This window comes from Rhamphochromis longiceps, linkage group LG4 (assembly GCF_057381845.1).
Source record: "Rhamphochromis longiceps isolate RC_006_pf linkage group LG4, R_longiceps_female_GT1.1, whole genome shotgun sequence".
Lineage (NCBI taxonomy): Eukaryota > Metazoa > Chordata > Actinopteri > Cichliformes > Cichlidae > Rhamphochromis > Rhamphochromis longiceps.
Window position 1 is genome coordinate 13,892,731 of NC_140560.1, and position 18,187 is coordinate 13,910,917.

An 18,187-nucleotide genomic window follows, 5' to 3' on the forward strand; every position below is an offset into this window, starting at 1 on the left:
GATCATCCAAACACACAGGAAAATTGAAATGACAGTAGAAAAGAACACTTAAAAAAATAAAGCTAACTTTTGACAAGTTAACATTTGATCCTCTTTAAAACAGTGCACATTGTTTAAAATTGTATATTTGAACCACAAAAGGAAAATGCTTTCTCTTTATTTTTTTCTTAATTCTTAAAGATGTTCAAAACACTCACACCTGATCTGCAATCCAATCCAAGGTTTAGAGATTTTTCTTTTTTAATGTAGGTTTGTATTTACTTTTCCCAGATGATTGATGGAGAGCAATAATGTTTCCCAGCTTTCATGAGATGGGGGGAAGGCAATTCAGCATCACCAATGCATAATCTATCATACATTCATTCAGCTGGAGAGAAACTGATGACTACAGATCATTGAAGTCAAGTTCCATTTTTTATATACATGATTTTTATTTGTGGGCACAGTTTCAAAGAGTATAAAGTGTTTTCTTGTTTAATGGTTTCCATGAAATGTGCTTATGCTTCTCAGATGATTGTATTTGCTTACTTTGTTCCAGCTTCTCACAATCAAGGATGCCCTCTGTGGTTCCACAGATTACAGGCAAAAACTCTAAATTACAACAACAACAACAACAATAATAATAATTTCCCTATAATAAAATAATATGAATGTATTTTCATGCCATAAAATTAGAGAAACATATTCAAAAATCTAAAAAGATGTTCAGTGCTGGGTGACTAAGGACTTACGTTTTCCTTCTGTCTTCCAGGTTTTATGATCCTCCTCCTCCTTCTTGTCTTCATCATCAGAAGGTTCATCATATTCAGCCTTCCATCTTTTCCTTAATCTACAGTCTTCTTGGTCTTCCTCTTCCACAAATCTTTTCCTCTCCATTTATTTTTCAAAACTGAAAATATAGTCTTCCTAAACAGATTTCAGGGTAATCATTGATTTGTGTCAAAAGGTCTTCCCACCCGAAACAACATGTGTGAGCCCTTACCCGAGCGACATGATCATAAAAAGAAATAGCACAACTCAATGTTGAATTCTTTGTTCGTCTTTTGTTGTGCGAGAGACGAAAAATGTTTGCTGACCACCGCACAGATCTCGAGTTCAGCTCATACCGATACTAATGGTTTGGTCCTGAAAACAGTTCTCAGTATTAACATTTTGAGGATTTGTCATTGTGGTCTGACGACATAGTTTTCATGTCTTGTTTTATTTCAGTTTAGACTTCATTTGACAAAACTCATTGTAACTTTCAAATCAGTCAATTAATCAGATAGATGACAGATAGATATGTCTTCTGTTTTTCAAAAAGATGCACAACACCATTGACTTTTTAAAATATTTTGTAAATTTTATATATGTATTAAAATGTAATCTTCCATTACTTTTTAACATATCGGACTATATTTGAATTCCTTAGTGCAATATAATTGCGAATTAACTTAAAGAACACATCAGCTTGGATTAGCTGCTTTCTCAGTTGTTTTCAGTGCCGTCCTTGTGCCTGAATATTTCAGAGGGATGTTTCTTTTAGATTGTTAGGCCCCTTAACACTGACCTATGAATCATTCAAGCATTAAAAACACACCTAACTCGAGGGACTTATATATACAGTGTTGTCTAAATAACACTGTATATATAACAAATAACTTAGCAAGGAACCAGTATTAAATTGTATCTTTAGGTACTTTGTTACTAGCAGCCTGTCACAAAAACATACGATTTCTTCCAATTTCTTTAGTGGAATCTCTGAAAAATGCCACAGATAACACAGTTTGACAGGAATTTTCTTTTTTTATTGTAAACCAACTGATGTCCAAAGAGCTATTAGCTGAAAACATGACATATCTCCGCATGACGTGTCCTGGCTCAAGACTTTTGCACAACACTGTAACTCTCTTTTATTTATTTCACATTTTGTCAATATGGCTGGACAAATTTGTATGAAAATGTTGTTTTTGTTTTGTCTAACTTCTTTAGAACAGTTATATCCATCTGTCACAGACATGATTGATATATTACTCGCTATGCTTCAAAGTCAAAGCACACATCTTGTTTTTCTCTTGCAAATTTAAATCTGAAGACCTGACACGAACTGCTGTCAACACACTAAACACTTTACATCTACTTTAATGTAAATACAATAAAAGTAAAAAGTGAAATACACTATAGGGACAAAAGTTCTGGTCCACCTACTCATTATTCCTACAGGAGCTGCTCATGACATAGAAACCCACGTCAACAGTTTTATCAAGATGTTAATACCAGAGGATGCTTACTCTATTACTGATAAGCAAAATTTGGCCACTTTTATGAACCTCGGCGACTCCACTCCGTGCGACTCCGTGTGGCCAAGGCGAGAAAAAGTGACTTCTTAGTGACTGCTTCACAGTGGCATACATACATATCTATCTATCTATACACACACACACACACACACACACACACACACACACACACACACACACACACACACACACACACCGAACAAATTCTATGAGGTCTATCAGCAAACACATCAGCAACCACAGGAGAGCAAATAGAAAGCACATCTGCACATCAGTGCTAACAATCACATATCCATTATCCATGTATAAAAAACCCACTTGTTTTAAAAAAAAGAGATGTGAAACTCCAGAATAGGGACTTACCTCTGTTGCCGACTAGACAGCAAACGATGTCCCACACAGGAAAGTAAAACTTTACTTTTCAGTTACACTGAAAAAAAAACCCCACCCCCCAGTTATTAAAGTGTGTGCCCAAACACTGACTTCCGGCAATGACGGCAGGTTTTACAGGTAAGACGATTTAGACTGACATTTACAGTCGCTATTTATATATGGAGAGAAACCTCGAAACGGTTGCAAGTGCACGTACGATATGATTTACAAATGTGTATAATTTTGAGACGCATTTCACACTGCCCGCTTCACAGATATCCGCAAACTTAAGATGCGTTCATGTCCCAGTGTTAAACTGGGACATCTGACTTTCCTCGGTATACCTGCATTTTATCTATAAATTTATTCAAATAAAGTGGTCGCTTTTTCTAAATATAGCAGAAAATGTGATTTACCAATTAGAGGCAGTACACAGTAGCCCATAAAGGTTAATATATGGTTTAAATAATCTGATGCTACATGCTGGAGGATCTTCTGCTGGGAAAAGTCAGTCAGTGCTCAGCCGCATATGGGGAACACAATGGCTGTACATCACTTTGGATCAACTTCTGGAGTAAACATATGCTTGTCTTGGACAATCATTGTATATTTTTTAATATAAATATAATCCAGGTAATATGGAATTGACAATTCTCTAATTGGTAAATCTACATTTTCTAGTAAAGTGGTCAAGAGCTATTTAGAAAAAAAAAAACTTCCAATTTATTTAAGAAAAACAAAACAAAAAGTCGGTGATGTCAAGAGAAATACAAATAGAAAAAGCAAGGAGTGCGATGTCGTGATGTCCCAGTTTTACGCTGGATCTTAATACAGCTTACTACACAGTAGTTTATGCATATTTCTCTCCATATCCATGTAACAAGATACATCCACATTAAAGGAGTATGTATAGGTTTCAAATAAACTGAGGGAAAGTTTTTTTCATCTGAACAACCGTTGAACCACAATAGTTTACTACGATTTAAATTTTAATGTAAAATGAACTGATGTGAATGTCCTATGATAACTTCAAATGTTACCTTTGAGTTTTTTTGTTTTTAGAAGGGAAATACATTTAGTTATTTATCAAAATATTTATTTTTGAAGTGATTGAAACAACACAATTTTCTTTGTTTATTTAGTTGAGCCTTAATTTGCAAAAATCATTGGGATTTTCCAACAGTGGCCAATCTACAAAATTTTACATGGGATGCAAAGGAGGGGCAAGTTGTCTAGGCAGGGTGGCACATACATCTTCAGTGAAGTGAAATCCCCCTGTTTAAATGGAGTCAACAATACAGCCACAAAAACTCTTTAAAACTATTTATTGTATCATTGTCTCTAAGAAAACAAAGAAAAGGTGATTTTTAAAGTAGAAAAACTTAGTGTAATAAAATCATTTGAATGTAATTATGTATGCCTTTATTTGAAGGGACAATAAGAAAGACAGTTTCATTTAGGCAGTCTTGGCTTGTGAAGAATGAATTTACACATGCTGATATATATTTGCATTTGCACAAGTAGGACAATAAGAATAGGGAATACCCTCAAAACAGTTATGTCACATTGATTTCAGAAGAAAACAGAAGATAAAGGGAATAACCCCATATCCCTTCTTCACCTAACTTTGACCCCCTTCTATTTCTGGACGTCACATCTTTTGAGACATATGAATTTTCATTCATATGAGTACGAGTACACTTAATTTCATGTCTTATTCAGGTTTAGCTATTTTCTCTTCAGTTAGGTTTACGATTAGCCAATTTTTACACAAACATCCATTCTTACATGATATGTTTTACAGATAAAAATCATGTTTATTCACATTCTACAGAAGAAAATATCAGCTATTTGTTTAATTCTAAAAGCAAAGTAAAACATGGTAATCAACAATGCTAAAGGAAAACTGAGTATAGCAAAGAAAAAGTATGGTGTATAAATGCAGCACACTTCTATGATTTTGTAGCTTTTGTCAAAAGTAATATTCCACCAAAGAAACTTCCAACTAACGTGTCAGTTTGTGGATATAAACACAGCAATCGTTTAATTTACTGTCTGCATTGTCAGCTTTACAGAACCATTAATCCTCATTTTTTAAGTTCATTTACTTTCAAAGTGTAATAGTTCTCTTGTAATTTTAAAATTTTCAGTTACATTTTTATTTTTTCCCCCTTCAGTTGATCAAGATCCATCGTATTCAAACCAGAGCTGGCTGAGGGCCCAGGCGACGGGGCCTCCGTTATGTCCGCACTGCAAGTAAAAACACTCTTGTTTATGGAATTCTTTTTTTAAATATATTTTTTATACATTTTGTCTAGAAAGAAAACATATTCTTAACAAGCAATTTTTGCACAAGAAAATTAAGCTCATTCAAGAAAAATGTCTGAATGTTCTCAGTCATCCAGGTCATTGTAGTCTAAGGAGCTTTGAAAGAAAAGTGTCTGGACTTCTTTAAATAGCTTGAAGACGTTTCACCTCTCATCCGAGAAGTTTCTTCAGTTCAGAACTGAAGATTCTGGTTCTGATTCTTGAAATAAGAAAGATAATCTTATTCTAGAAGAATAAGATTATCTTTCTTATTTCAGGAGTAAGGCCACTTTAACGACTTTTCAATTTAAGAAATGCATAAAGGCAGCCAGCCCAGGTGTCACTGTCGGAGAAAGAAGACCCAGTCGCACACAGATAACAATTGATCACTTATCTGGCAGGTAATACTTAAATACGCAAACGGTCCAAGAATACTACCAGGCTTAGTGCAATACTTCAGCACTGACTGTCATTCAGCCACACCAATAAATAGTCCTGCCTAAGAGAGCGGCAGCACTAGGTAAACAATCGCCACAAAGCCGGAGAGAAAAAGGAAAGAAAAACAAGAACAAACAAACACAGGCAGGTCGACCAGTTGGGGAACCGTCCGGTCGACCAGGCTTGAGCCTGACCCATGGCCTTTTGTTGCATGTCTTCCCCTCTCTCTCCCTCTACTTTCCTGTCAGTTCTTCACTGTCTCTATCAATAAAGGCCAAAAAATAAAATATAAAAAATTTAAATCTAGACTTACCTATAGAAAGCTTTTTTATTTATGTGAAAATCTAAATTAAACACTAAAATAACAAAATAATTCTTCAAAATAGCTTGTTCAAGAAAGCATAATACTCATTATAGGTAAAAAAAATTTAATAATCAGTGTCTTTCCTTGTAATAATTCAAATTTTCTTAAATTAATCACACATTTTAGACAGTGTTGCCTAATTTAGGCATAAAACAGATTCATTTGCTAGTTTTAAGGATTCTAGCAAAACAACTTACCCAATTGGCAGATTTTTTCTCTCAAAACTAGACAGTTTTGTCAGATTTAAGAATATTTGGCTAATTTCAAGTAGAGTTGCTTTTGCAGTGCGAGAAATAAATGCCGTCGAAAAACAACCCTTTAAGACTGTGTGAATAAATTCAAAATCTTTGCCTAAATGATATGAGAGCTTTATCTTACCCCCCTTCTGGCCTCATGGATTGTAAATCAGCTACTTTGTGGCCAGAGCAGTGAACAGCTTTATGCTCTTGCTGATCTGACACGGCCAGAGATTCACAGGAAGGACCTGTACATTTAGAAAACATGTTGGGAAAAGACCAGAAGAGATCAAAAGAAATAATAAAAAATAAAACAAATACATGAAACTGGATTTTTTTTTCTAGAAAAAAAAAAAAAAGCAGAAAAAAAATCATGCTAGTGATTTTTTTGAACAACTCACTCAGTTTGTCTTCAGGTTCTTTCTTAACATTTTGCTGTTTGATTGCTGTGTTCTTTACCACATCTCTGTTATTTCCACTGACTTTAGACCTTGGCATCTCAGGATGATGTCCAGTCTTCTGTTTCAAAGACAGCCAATTATATATGAGTATCCTTATTTATAATTTCGTTTGAAAATAATAAAACTATTTTGAGCAACATTTAGTTTAATCCAAGTTTTGGTAAATGGACTAGTTCTTATATAGCGCTTTTCCACTCTTCTGAGCACTCAAAGCGCTTTACACAACTTGTGCATTCACCCATTCACACAAGCACAACTGACATTCACACACATTCATACTCCGATGGATGCATCGGAGAGCAATTTCGGGTTAGTATCTTGCCCAAGGATTTTGGCATGCAGACTAGGGGAAGCCGGGAATCGAACCACCAACCTTCCGATCAGTAGATGACCTGCTCTACCACCTGAGCTACTGCCACCCATTTTATTTATATAACACAGAAACTATAAAGAGTCAGCTCATGGTGCTTTATACTGTAAAGACCCTACAATAATACAGAGAAAATACCAACAATTAGATGACCCCCTATGTGCACGTGCTTTAGTGATAGTGGTGTTTTAATTTGTCTTTATTTTGAATGCTAAGTTTTTAATAAAATATAACAGTCTTACCTCAGGAAGGCTATTAACGACACCCTTCGATCTTCAGTGCAGGTTTCACAGGTGTCAAAATTGTGCTGGTTGTTGTCTTCTCTGAAAAAAGGATGATTAAAATATGAGCATACACACTTTGGAATTATTAGAATTAGTTTGATGTTGATGTTCAGTCTGAACTTCAGCAGATCATCTTGACCATGTCTCCATGTCTTTATTGAGTTGCTGTCATGTGATTGGCTGATTAGATATTTTCATTAATGAGCAGTTGGACAGGTATACGCAATAAAATGGCCGTTTAATGTCTTTTGGAAAGTACAACTATTCATTACAGAACACACCCGATCTGTTTTGATCACAAAGACATGCGGAAATAATATTTATTCAAGCTGCAAACAAAACTACTAGTTAGCTGTGTGCACATGTGCTAACATATCTGTAAATGCTTACATAAAATAAAAAAAGCTCCTAATTTTAGCACAAGCCTGTAGAAGGATTTCACTCATTGTTTGGAGAACTTCAATTATCATTTCAGAACTGAGCCAAATTAACTGTACACCCACACTCATCTCACATAATCAGAGGTTAAAGAAGGACGAACCTGTGAACTTAGAAAATAGATTGAAAGTGTTTTTCTTCTACTTCAACAACAAAAAAAGCAAAAACCTAAATAGAAGTTGAATACAACCTTAAAGTGCTTTTAGTATTTGAACAACTCACTCAGTTCCTCTTTGGGTTCTTGCTTAACATTCAGCTGTTTGATTGCTGTGTTTGTTGCCACATCTCTGTTATTTCCACTGACTTCAGACCTTGGCATGTCAGGACGATGTCTAGTCTTCTGTTTTAAAGACAACAAAGAATATATTTGTATTTATTTTAAATAGTCGGACTGGATGTTGTCAAAGCATACATTTGTAATTTGTCATGCTGAACCATAATATTTGCCAAATTTCTATCTTGATGACGGTGCTGGTGTAAAGCAGAGTACTCTAAGATGATTAACATACTCAAAAGTTCCAGCAATGTAAAGCACAGTGAAACATTTAAATAAAATAATCTGTCTTGCCTCAGGAGGGATGTTAATGATACACTTTACCTCTTTCATCTGTAATGCATGTTTTCCAGGTGTTGGAATTGCACTTGTTACTCTCTCTGAAAAAAAGAGGAAGAGTTATTTTCATACACAAACAAGGTCTTTGTTATCCAAACATACCAATAGGAAATATATTGGAAATGTCACCTATGATACCACTGCTGCCAGTATGGTTAGAGGCAACAGCAGGCACAGTCTCTTCCTCATCATTGTCATCTTCTTCATCCTCATCTTCCTCAGTGCTACGCTGATCGTCACCAACATCATCTTCATCCATATCCTCATCTTCATCTTCAACAAGATCTTCCTCGCTTTCTTCTTCTTCAGAAGAGCTATAAATCGGTGTAGCATCTTCATCTTCGTTTTTCTTAGTGTCAGGCTCATTATCTTCATCCATATCATCATCATCCTCTTCTCCATCATCATCTTCATCTTGATCCTTGGGTTCTTTCAAGAGATGTTTAAATGTTTAAAATATTACAACGTACATGGAGATTTTTGTGACTTTTTCTATGCAAATACTCTTTTTTTTTTTCTGAAATCCTGTGGTGTATTTGTCAAAACTACTGAAGTCTTCAAACAGCTGATTAAAAACAATATAATAATGTTTGCATGCTTTTGATTCATATTCTCAAACATTCTCTGGTTTTGAGGCACAGATTTAAAAAAAAAAAAAAAAAAAAAAAGCAGACAAACCTGTTGAGAGTTTGTGGGACTCAAGGTCTGATGATTGTGGTTTTCTTTTCTTTTGTCTATAATCTTTAGCAGTTAGATCACCTTTCTGTGATAAGTTAATTCAACAGTTTATTTAGTGAAATCTGATTTTTGTAGATTCATAAAAATGCAACAAAGTACCTTGAGCCAAAAGCGTAGAGTTTTTCCTTTGTGGTAAATAGATGACTTCCATTTTCTGCATGGCTCTTTTCCTGCAAGCTTCTCAAACTTAGATGGAGTGTAAACGAAGCCTTTACGGTAAATACATGCCTCACCTATATTTATAAAGAAAAAAAGCCAAAAAAGCCAAAAAAAGAAGAAGTACTTTCTCCATAAAAATATATATTAAATGTATTTTCATGGTCAATGTACAATGTACTAATAATTTGCAATTGTAGAAGTTGTATAAAGAGAGATGCCAGTTGTGGGAGTATTTCCTACTTTCATTGTAATAGTTGTGATAATGCAAATATTTATAATTCAATTCAGTTTTATTTATATAGCACCAAATCACAACAACAGTCACTTCAATGCATTCTATTGGAAGATACAGACCCTGCAATAATAAAGAGAAAACCCCAACAATCAGATAACCCCTTATGAGCAAGCACTTTGGTGACAGTGGCAAAGAAAAACTTTTTAACAAGAAGACTCGAGCAGAACCAGGCACAGAGAGGGTCATCCATTCTGTCACAAACAGTTGGAGTGAGGGAGGGAGACAGGACAAAAGACATGCTGTGGAGTTGGTTCTTCAGTAGGTGATGCTGCCTAAATGAAGTGAAAATGTTGCCCGTCTTATTGTCACTTTGGATGAAAACTTGAAATACATCAGTTTGCTCCATTATCCAACACTTTTTTGGGGGTTTTCTTTCCTTAAATATTACATTTAAATAAAGCCAAAAATGTCCTCCAGTTAAGGTATAATGCGATGCTAAGATCCCTGGAGAGTGTTTCCTAAACCTATATCTGCCAAAAACTTTGCAGTCACGTAAAATAATTTTAATGTAATTATGCATGTCTTTATCTGAAGGAACAAAAGAAAGGCAGTTTCATTTAGGCAGTCTCAACTTGTAAAGAATGAATTCACACATGCGTTTATATATTTGCATTTACACAAGTATGACAATGAAGAATATGAAATACCCTCAAAACTATCATGTCTCATTATACCCTGCAACTTCAACAGCTTCAGAGAATTATATTTCGCATGCAGAAATATATTTTAATAAACAGATCTTTAAGGTAAAATGACACAAAGGACTTACTGTCCTCATTTTTATCATCCGCAAATCTCTCCCTTTTCTTCAAGCTAATTCTTCCTTTTTTCCTTTTGGGTTTCTCATATTTTTCCCATGGAAATCCTGGAAGCAGGCTTTCAAGGGATTTATCCATTTTTTATTTTTCAATATTAGATATCTCCTTCCTAAACAGACTTTAGAGAAGAAAAGTTATTTTCAGCTAAAATAACGCTCTTGAATCACTTAAATCAATTACAGTCACAATCATTAAAAAAAAAAGTGACAAGCGTCACGAAGTACAAGGTGGACTCACGCGCTGGACTCCGAGGATGATGCACACAAGTGAATTTATTAAAGAACAATATCCAATGAGTGTATATACACAGATGCGGGGCAGTGCTATGTACAAAAGGTGAGGGGGGAAGGGCTCCTGGGAAAATCCAGGGGAACACGCTCGTCTCTCTCCACACAATCCAAACACGAATCCACTCGCACACCAGGGAAACAGTCCAGGGAATCTGCACACAAAGAAACGCTTGTTAGATTCTAAACACACACTGCACGGGAAAATACTTGCTGGGCCGCTCGACTTTCACTGACGCGATTCTCACAACAATCCAGCGAAGAACAGCCGTTGCTTCCTGTCTTAAATACCATCCACACTGATGAGGCACAGGTGTTTCTTCCTCCGAGGGCGTGGGCCAAGGGCGTGAACCTATAATGAGTCCAATTTCATTCTTCATTTTTCTTTTTCAAAGAAACAAGTTCATCTTCGACCATAGCCTTTAATTTCTTTTCAATTGCCAGAGCCCTAATATTTCTCTGACATTTTTGTTTCATCTCCATGTTCTGGGCCTTTTGATCATCTATTACTTTGCCCATTTCATATTTCTTATCTATTAACTCTTTCACAGTTTTATCCATTAATTCGTTTTGGTCCTGTAACTTTGTATTATGAGTCAAAAGGCCCTCAATCCAATACTGCAAGGATTTATGTTCCTCCTCGCGTTCTTTAACTGCGTTGACGGTCACACTTTTACCAATTTTTAATCTATTCTCAAACTTTTCTATATGATTAGCATAAATTCCCATGACCGTTTTAAACTCTGTTTCTGCAGCATTAGCTTTGTTTTCGAGGTTTTTTGTATTTTCATCGTAAAATTGCTGCATCTGATTTTTCTCCTCTTTGTGGCGTTTCAATAATAAGTCAACAATTTGGCTGTTGTGAAATTCCTGACGTGCCACCTTTTTTTTCTGTTTCCAGCAGTCCTTGCAGGACTTCGACTTCTTCCTCATGATTTTGTTTAAGTTCAGCCAGAGTCTTCTCCGTCTCTGCGCGGAACTTTATGAGAGCTTCGTGGTCATCTTTTATCAAGTTTCACCTGTCAGAGGTATTTGTCCTGTCTTCCACGACAGAAGACAGCATCTCATTATTCTGCCAAACTTCATTGTTTTCTTCAGTTAGATCCTCGATCAGTTTTCAAGTATTCAAGTATTCAAGCTCTATTTTAAGCTTTTCAACTTCGTTAATCATTGGACGGAGTGAAGGAAATTGCCGTCCCGGGTTTCCTCCGTGGCGTGAGCGATAAGCAGAGTTCTGTCCTTTCCTTCTAAGATTCCTAATTATTTAAAGTAACACTCAGGTATGCCGTTCAGCTGGGTTAGTTACGATATCGGGAGCAGTTAGGAGAACAAAGTGATACAGAAACTGTTCAGATTGCTTTCCCAGAATCAACTCAAAGGTTTATTTGATACACAGCAGTTTATATAGAGAAAAAAAAGGTTCGTGTGTCATCTTTCCCAGTTCAAACTGGTACAGACTAAATAAGGAAACGTCTTCCTGCCTTCTGAGCAAAGTATCCCTTGTGTAGTTTATCAGTTCAGCTATAATTTATGATCATCCCAGCAAAATACACTCCTAGACATAGAATACAGAGTTCTTTCATTAGTGAATTCTGAAACAAACCACCTGGCCTTTAACGAGCCTTTTTCTAAGAGATAAAGAAGGGAGGATGGGAGTAAGGAAGTGGTCTCATCTCTGTGGTGTTTTCGACCTTCAGGTACCAGCTTGTGAGTCTTACACATTAATTCTTGGGTCACAGAGAAAGAGAAAAACAACTAGTATATGGACCTTATTGAGTAACAGTTTTCCTGTATAAAACAATCTCCTGTAAATGCTTACCGTGGTATCAAAATATCATAACACGGAGTCTTTGGTCAAACTGGCTGGCATATGTTTCTTTTTCTTTTTGGCTTTTGTCTTTTAGGCCATTAACCCTTTTTTTTCCAATATATTAACATCTCTGTCTTAGGTTTTGAACTAATTTCTGCTTTTTAATGCTGTATAATTTCACAACAAAACGATAGCTTAATAATCAATTCATTTTGACAGGTTTCATGGTCTATTTAAGGCTTTTTGGACATCAAAGGAATGTCATTAAACGTCACCACAGACAACAGACAATTAATTCTGTTTTGCAGTGTGAGTCAGTAGTGACCGGTGACTGGCTGCTCCAGCCAATGATGCGCAGCTAATCAACATCGTTGACAGGCTATGACAGCGTCCTCATGTGCCGACACCGGTGTTTTAGCTAGCAAAGCGGCGTGGCTGATGTGGAGTGAAGCCAGTTAATGACAACGTGTACAACCATTGGAGATGTGAGCAGGACAGACGGAACGTGTGGACTTTATACCAGTTTTTAAATTGTGTTGATAGGCCACGTAAAACCAGAGTTATGATAAAAAAAATATATGGAATGTTTGTTGTTTTCTGAATACTGTCGTTTATATAGTATTATAAACGATTACAGGGGTAGGCAACTCCAGGCCTCGAGAGCCGCTGTCCTGCAGGTTTTAGATGCGTCCTTGATCCAACACAGCTGATTTAAATGACTGAATTACCTCAACATTTCTTGAAGTTCTCCAGAGGCCTGGTAATGAACTGATCATTTGATTCAGGGGTGTTGATCCAGAGTGTTATCTAAAGCATGTGGGACACCACATCTCGAGGCCTGGAGTTGGCCACTCTTGGCCTGTTAGATTAAATTATCAAATGCTTCAAAACCCTTTTGAATTTTTAGCAGTTAATTTTTAACAATCAATTGGTGGTAATCCATCATCAGAAATGAGGAAAGGTGGTGTTGATGGAGACTCTGGGAAAAGCCTTCCTATACACGTCTGCCAGGGTGTTTTGGAGCCACTTGAATAAATTTAGTTTGCACTGGAGGTGGATGAGGTTTAATCTGTGGAGAGATCTGAGACGGAGTCGGAGTCTCCCCATAACATCTCCCCATCACGCCTCTATGGACCACCGGTGCGAGCTTTTGTCCTTTCTGTTTTTCTAATTTAAGCTTGAGTTGAACGTCTTTCACTCAATTAGATTTTAGATGACCTATCTCTTTTTCTTCATTGCCAGCCTTTCTGATCATCTGGTTCACTGGTCCAATGAGCTCCTGTTTTTGTCTGAATAAAGCGTCTTAGAAAGACTTTACCATATCACTGTACTGCTTTTTAAATGATTCCAGCTCCCGTGTTTTATCTAGTAAAGCTGCATCTAGATCCTTGCATCTGATACGTAGACAGTTCAGCTGTTTTTCAAGAAACTCCTTCGTTGTTCCAACAAAGGGGATGCCTTCCACACCGTCTACGTATTTCTTTTTCAAGTTGAGGAATATATCCCTAAATTCCACCTTTTCTTTTTCTCTGAAGTGACCTGCATGTGGAAATGCCTTTTCAAAGGACAAAACGCACTGGTACAATTCCTCTTGGAAGTGGCGCTTTTTCTTTTCCAGGCAATTCACTTTGTGTATACATTTTTCCCTTTGCTTTATTTTCATTAAAGTCCAGGAATGCACATTGCATTCCTGGATGCAAAATTCCAGGAATAAAGCTGAAAAGTGAAATAAACTAGAGGGACAAACGTTCTGGTCCACCTACACATTATTCCTACAGGGACTGCTTGTGACACAGAAACCCACCTCAACCTAACTGGCCTATGATAACTTCATAAATATTGCCCTTTAGTTATTTATAAGTTAATTTATTAACTTGTTTAATAGTAATAGTAAAGGAGGGGCAAGATGTCTAGGCAGGTTGGCACACCTCTTCAGTGAAGCAGGTGAAATTCTCCTATTCCCCTAATGGAGTCAAAAAAATATCCACAAAAACACTTAAAAACTATTTATATGCATCATTGTCTCTTCTAAGAAAACAAAGAGAAGCTGATTTTTACAAGTCTTACAGTATAAAAACTGCATTTAAAAAACTGTGGCCGTATGGTATGCTGATCACAGCATGCACTAAGAAAAGCTACTGGAGCTCACATTAGAAATGATTGTGTTGTGGTTCTTTTACCTATGCTGAGATCCTATAGACTATAAGATCCCTCACCTACTGAATTTCACATTAAACCCAGACTGTACTCATTTTACTTTCACCCTCTACAATCTAGGCACCAGAAAATAGTTTTTTTTTTTTTTTGTAAAATCCTTTTTCACTATGTAATGTATTCAATTGAAGCACATCCATTAGAATTAAATGTGAATATTTTTATCATCATGTACTAATAGTATTTTATTATTATATTAAAATAACATACGAAGGTTCAGTTACCTTTGTACAAATATGATTAGTTGACTTGTGCTTTAAGGAGATTATTTTTACTTTCATACTTTGAGTACAGTTCAGAGCCTGTATTCTTTTACTTTTACAGTATGGAACGCTATCAAACATGGTTTAGTTATATATTTCAGTTCAGTTCATTTTTATTTATAAAGTGAATTGTCACAACAACAGTTGCCTCAAGGCACGTTCTATTCTATTTCTATTAATAATAAGTATACTGTCTGTGTGAACATATTTCAGTAAATATTCCTATAAAGAAGTGAGCTGTGGTTCAAGACTTTTGCAAAACACTATTTTTTATACAGTAAATTAATACAATTTATATGTTTTACATTTACCATATTGTTATTATTATTTTTTAACTAAAATAATGTTCTTGGTCAATTACAGTCAAAATCATTAAAAAAAAGGAGTGACAAGAGTGAATATTGAATTCTTTGTTCACTTGGTCAGCACAAGCGAAGAAATGCAAAGTCCATCCTGGAATGGACTTTGCATTTCCTGGACTTTGCATACAGGAATGGACTTTGCAATCCTGTATGCCAACTTCCAGGGATAAAACTGAAAAGTGAAATATATAGGGACAAACGTTCTGGTCCACCTAAACATTATACCCACGGGAACTGCTTATGACATAGAAACCCACCTCAACAGTTTTCACGAAGATGTTAATAAAAGAAGAATGATGTCCCAAAACAGGAGAATGAAACTTAACTTTTCAGTTACACTGGAAAAATAAACACTCTCAGCCGTTGGGAGTTGACATACTGTTTTTTTTTAACTAAAATAACGTTCTTGGTCAATTATAGTCACAATAATTTAAAAAAGGAGTGACACGAGTAAATGTTGAATTCATTCGTATACCTGCTTTACACAGAAAACCATGTCATGAACACAATTTTTATGTTGACGTTAATACCAGAGGATGCTCGGTACTCTGCAGTTACTGATAAGCGAGACATGACTACATATTTCTGTAAAGTGATTTAACAATGGACCATATCATTTCAAAACTTGTAATAGCCTTTTATTAATCCTGCCACTATTTTTTCTTAGCATTTTTACAGTTGCTTTACCTGATTACCTAAAGAGAACCTTCAATGCTATGGAAACATTTTCTAATTATTGACTGATACATTTGAATCACATTTTTACTGCAATTTATTCTGAAATAACCGGTAACCTTCATTATCATAGATCTGAGTGATAAATGATCTATTACTGAAAAAGCTGAAAAAATATTATTTCCATTTATTATATTTTGGGCTGATAGTTTTGCCTGATGTACATTTGAGACTGAAGACCACTATATTTCACTATTCTTTGATGTGAGTGTCTTGCTTGCAGGGATATGAATACCAGTTTGCTTCATAATCAGAATCATAAGATTCTGAATTGACCTCATCTTCATCCTCCTCCTCTGTGATCAAAATTAAGCCTCCAGGCGTGTCAACTGTTTACTTCTGCTGCTCATTTTGTAAAACAGGTGAGTATATCATATGCAGCTGCAATGGGTGGCGTTGTTGTCCTTGGGAACAGAAAAGGTTCTCATCAAAGTCATACCACCTGCATTCTCACTTCATATAAGGTCAATAAGGTGTATGTGTGTTTTGTGGTGAAGTATGTCTGTCATGGCTACTGCACAGACTCAAGTGCAGACAGAGGTCTTTGCACACAAAACACAGTTTATTTACAATATGAAACACCTCAGGGCTATATATGTACAGTGAGATAAGAGGGGGTCCATGGCTCCAGGGAGAAGGGGTAATCCACACACACGCTTCCACCACAGCTCCTCCAGGAAAGGTCCGTAATCTGGACCAGGAGGGGGATATCCACACACACAGAATACAGGAGCTAGTACCACAGACGAATACACACAGGGTGATCTTTGAAGAAAAGCACCAGGATTGCACACACAGCCTGACGTACTGCGGTCTGTCTGTGAGGTAGTCAGAGATCCAAACAACCTAAACAATCCTGTTTAGTGTCTCCTGGAGCAGACAGGGCTGGGTTGTATTGAAGGCGCTGGAAAAGTCAAGAAACAGGATCCTGACCGTGCCTTTTCCCCTTTCCAGGTGTGAGTGGGCTTTATGTAGGAGGTACAGGATGGCATCCTCCACTCCAACATCCACCTTGTAGGTGAACTGTATTGGGTCCTGGGCATGTTGTACCTGTGGTTGGAGGAGGCTGAGGAAGAGCCACTGTAGAGTCTTCATAAGATGTGACGTCAGTGCCACCGGTCGGAAGTCATTCAGCTCATTGGGCCAGTTCTTTTTGGGGACTGGGACGATGCAGGATGTCTTCCAGAAGACGGGCACGCTCCCCAGTCACAGGCTGAGGTTGTAGACTCGTTGTAGCGGCTCCCCAAGTTCAGCAGCACACGCCTTTAGCATCCTAGGACACACCTTGTCTGGGCCTGCTGCCTTCCTGGGGCGAGAGGGCTCTGTAGTAAAGGTGAGGGTGGGGTGGCACTGTATGCATCTCTCAAATTAACATACAGTAGGTCAGTTGTCCTGTTGCTCCATGTGGGACAATTCACAAACTGGTGAAAGTCAGCCAGAGTAGAATCTATTCCTGAAGACTACTTAAAGAAATGAGAACAAAACTGCACAAGAGAGTTCAGACTGTGTCGAAGAATAAAGGTGGTCGTACCAAATATTGATTGTCTTTCAAACTCGTTGCCATTTTAAAACTCTGTATTGTATTTCCATGTATATTTCCACAAATCTTTACATCTACTTTTTCCTAGTAGTGTACATGAATTTATACATGAATATGATAAAAAAGTGAAGATTAATACGTTGTATGTGGTGTTAGGATACAATATATGGTTTGTTGTGTTTTTATATGCATGTTGAAATATTTTTTCTTAGCTTACTTTTTCAGAAAATAAAATTTTGTATGATTAACCAAAATGATCCAGGCATTAATGATTCTTTTACTGCAGAAATTGCTATTACGAAATTTAACCACTGATTGTATTTATGTTATACTGATATTAGTCTTCTTATTATCCATAACTTAGTTGCTTTGCGGCAACAGATTCGCTACTGAGCAGAGATCCAAGAGACAACAGGCTCCAGGTGGCCAAGCTGAGACGTGAGGGCGAAAGTCAAAGTTCATTTAGAGAATAGAAAAGAGACTCAAAAAGTGACCTAAAACTATCAAGGTAAATATGTTGCAAAATGTGAGAGATTGAAAATTTTTCACTTGCTTTTCTCAAATCCACACATGGTCAAATATGTAGATATATAAAAGTACGCTGCAAAAAACGATTTTTAAAAAAGTAAAAAACAACCCTTGTTTATGAACATTTTGTCTTATTCTTTGTCTAAAAAAGAAAATATAAACAAGCAAGTTACAAAGTATGACAATATTTTGGTTGAAATTCCAGAATACAAATAAGATTATTTTTCTCATTTCAAGAGTAAGACCACTTAAACAGCTGCTTAATTTAAGAAATGT

The 18,187-nt window shown here is 36.4% G+C and overlaps 2 protein-coding genes across 4 annotated transcripts in view; both read right to left on the reverse strand.

The window, feature by feature from the left end:
• Positions 1 to 2,919, reverse strand: part of LOC146671202 (uncharacterized) — a 12,518-nt gene extending 9,599 nt beyond the window's left edge. For 2 of the 3 annotated variants that reach the window (XM_085403391.1, XM_085403389.1), the window contains exons 1-2: positions 732 to 2,635; positions 529 to 591 (exon numbers count right to left, since the gene is read on the reverse strand). In XM_085403391.1, the coding sequence (XP_085259517.1) occupies positions 529 to 591; positions 732 to 876 (208 nt within the window). In that variant the 5' untranslated portion in view covers positions 877 to 2,635. The other variant, XM_085403390.1, reaches the window with a different exon arrangement.
• Positions 2,920 to 8,250: 5,331 nt separating this feature from the next.
• LOC146671203 (uncharacterized) lies at positions 8,251 to 9,305 on the reverse strand. The gene is made up of 4 exons (XM_085405047.1): positions 9,300 to 9,305; positions 9,000 to 9,182; positions 8,841 to 8,925; positions 8,251 to 8,591 (listed from the first exon to the last, which is right to left on the reverse strand). The coding sequence occupies exons 1-4, from the start codon at positions 9,303 to 9,305 to the stop codon at positions 8,251 to 8,253; spliced, it is 615 nt and encodes a 204-aa protein (XP_085261173.1).
• Between the last annotated feature and the right edge of the window lie 8,882 nt (positions 9,306 to 18,187).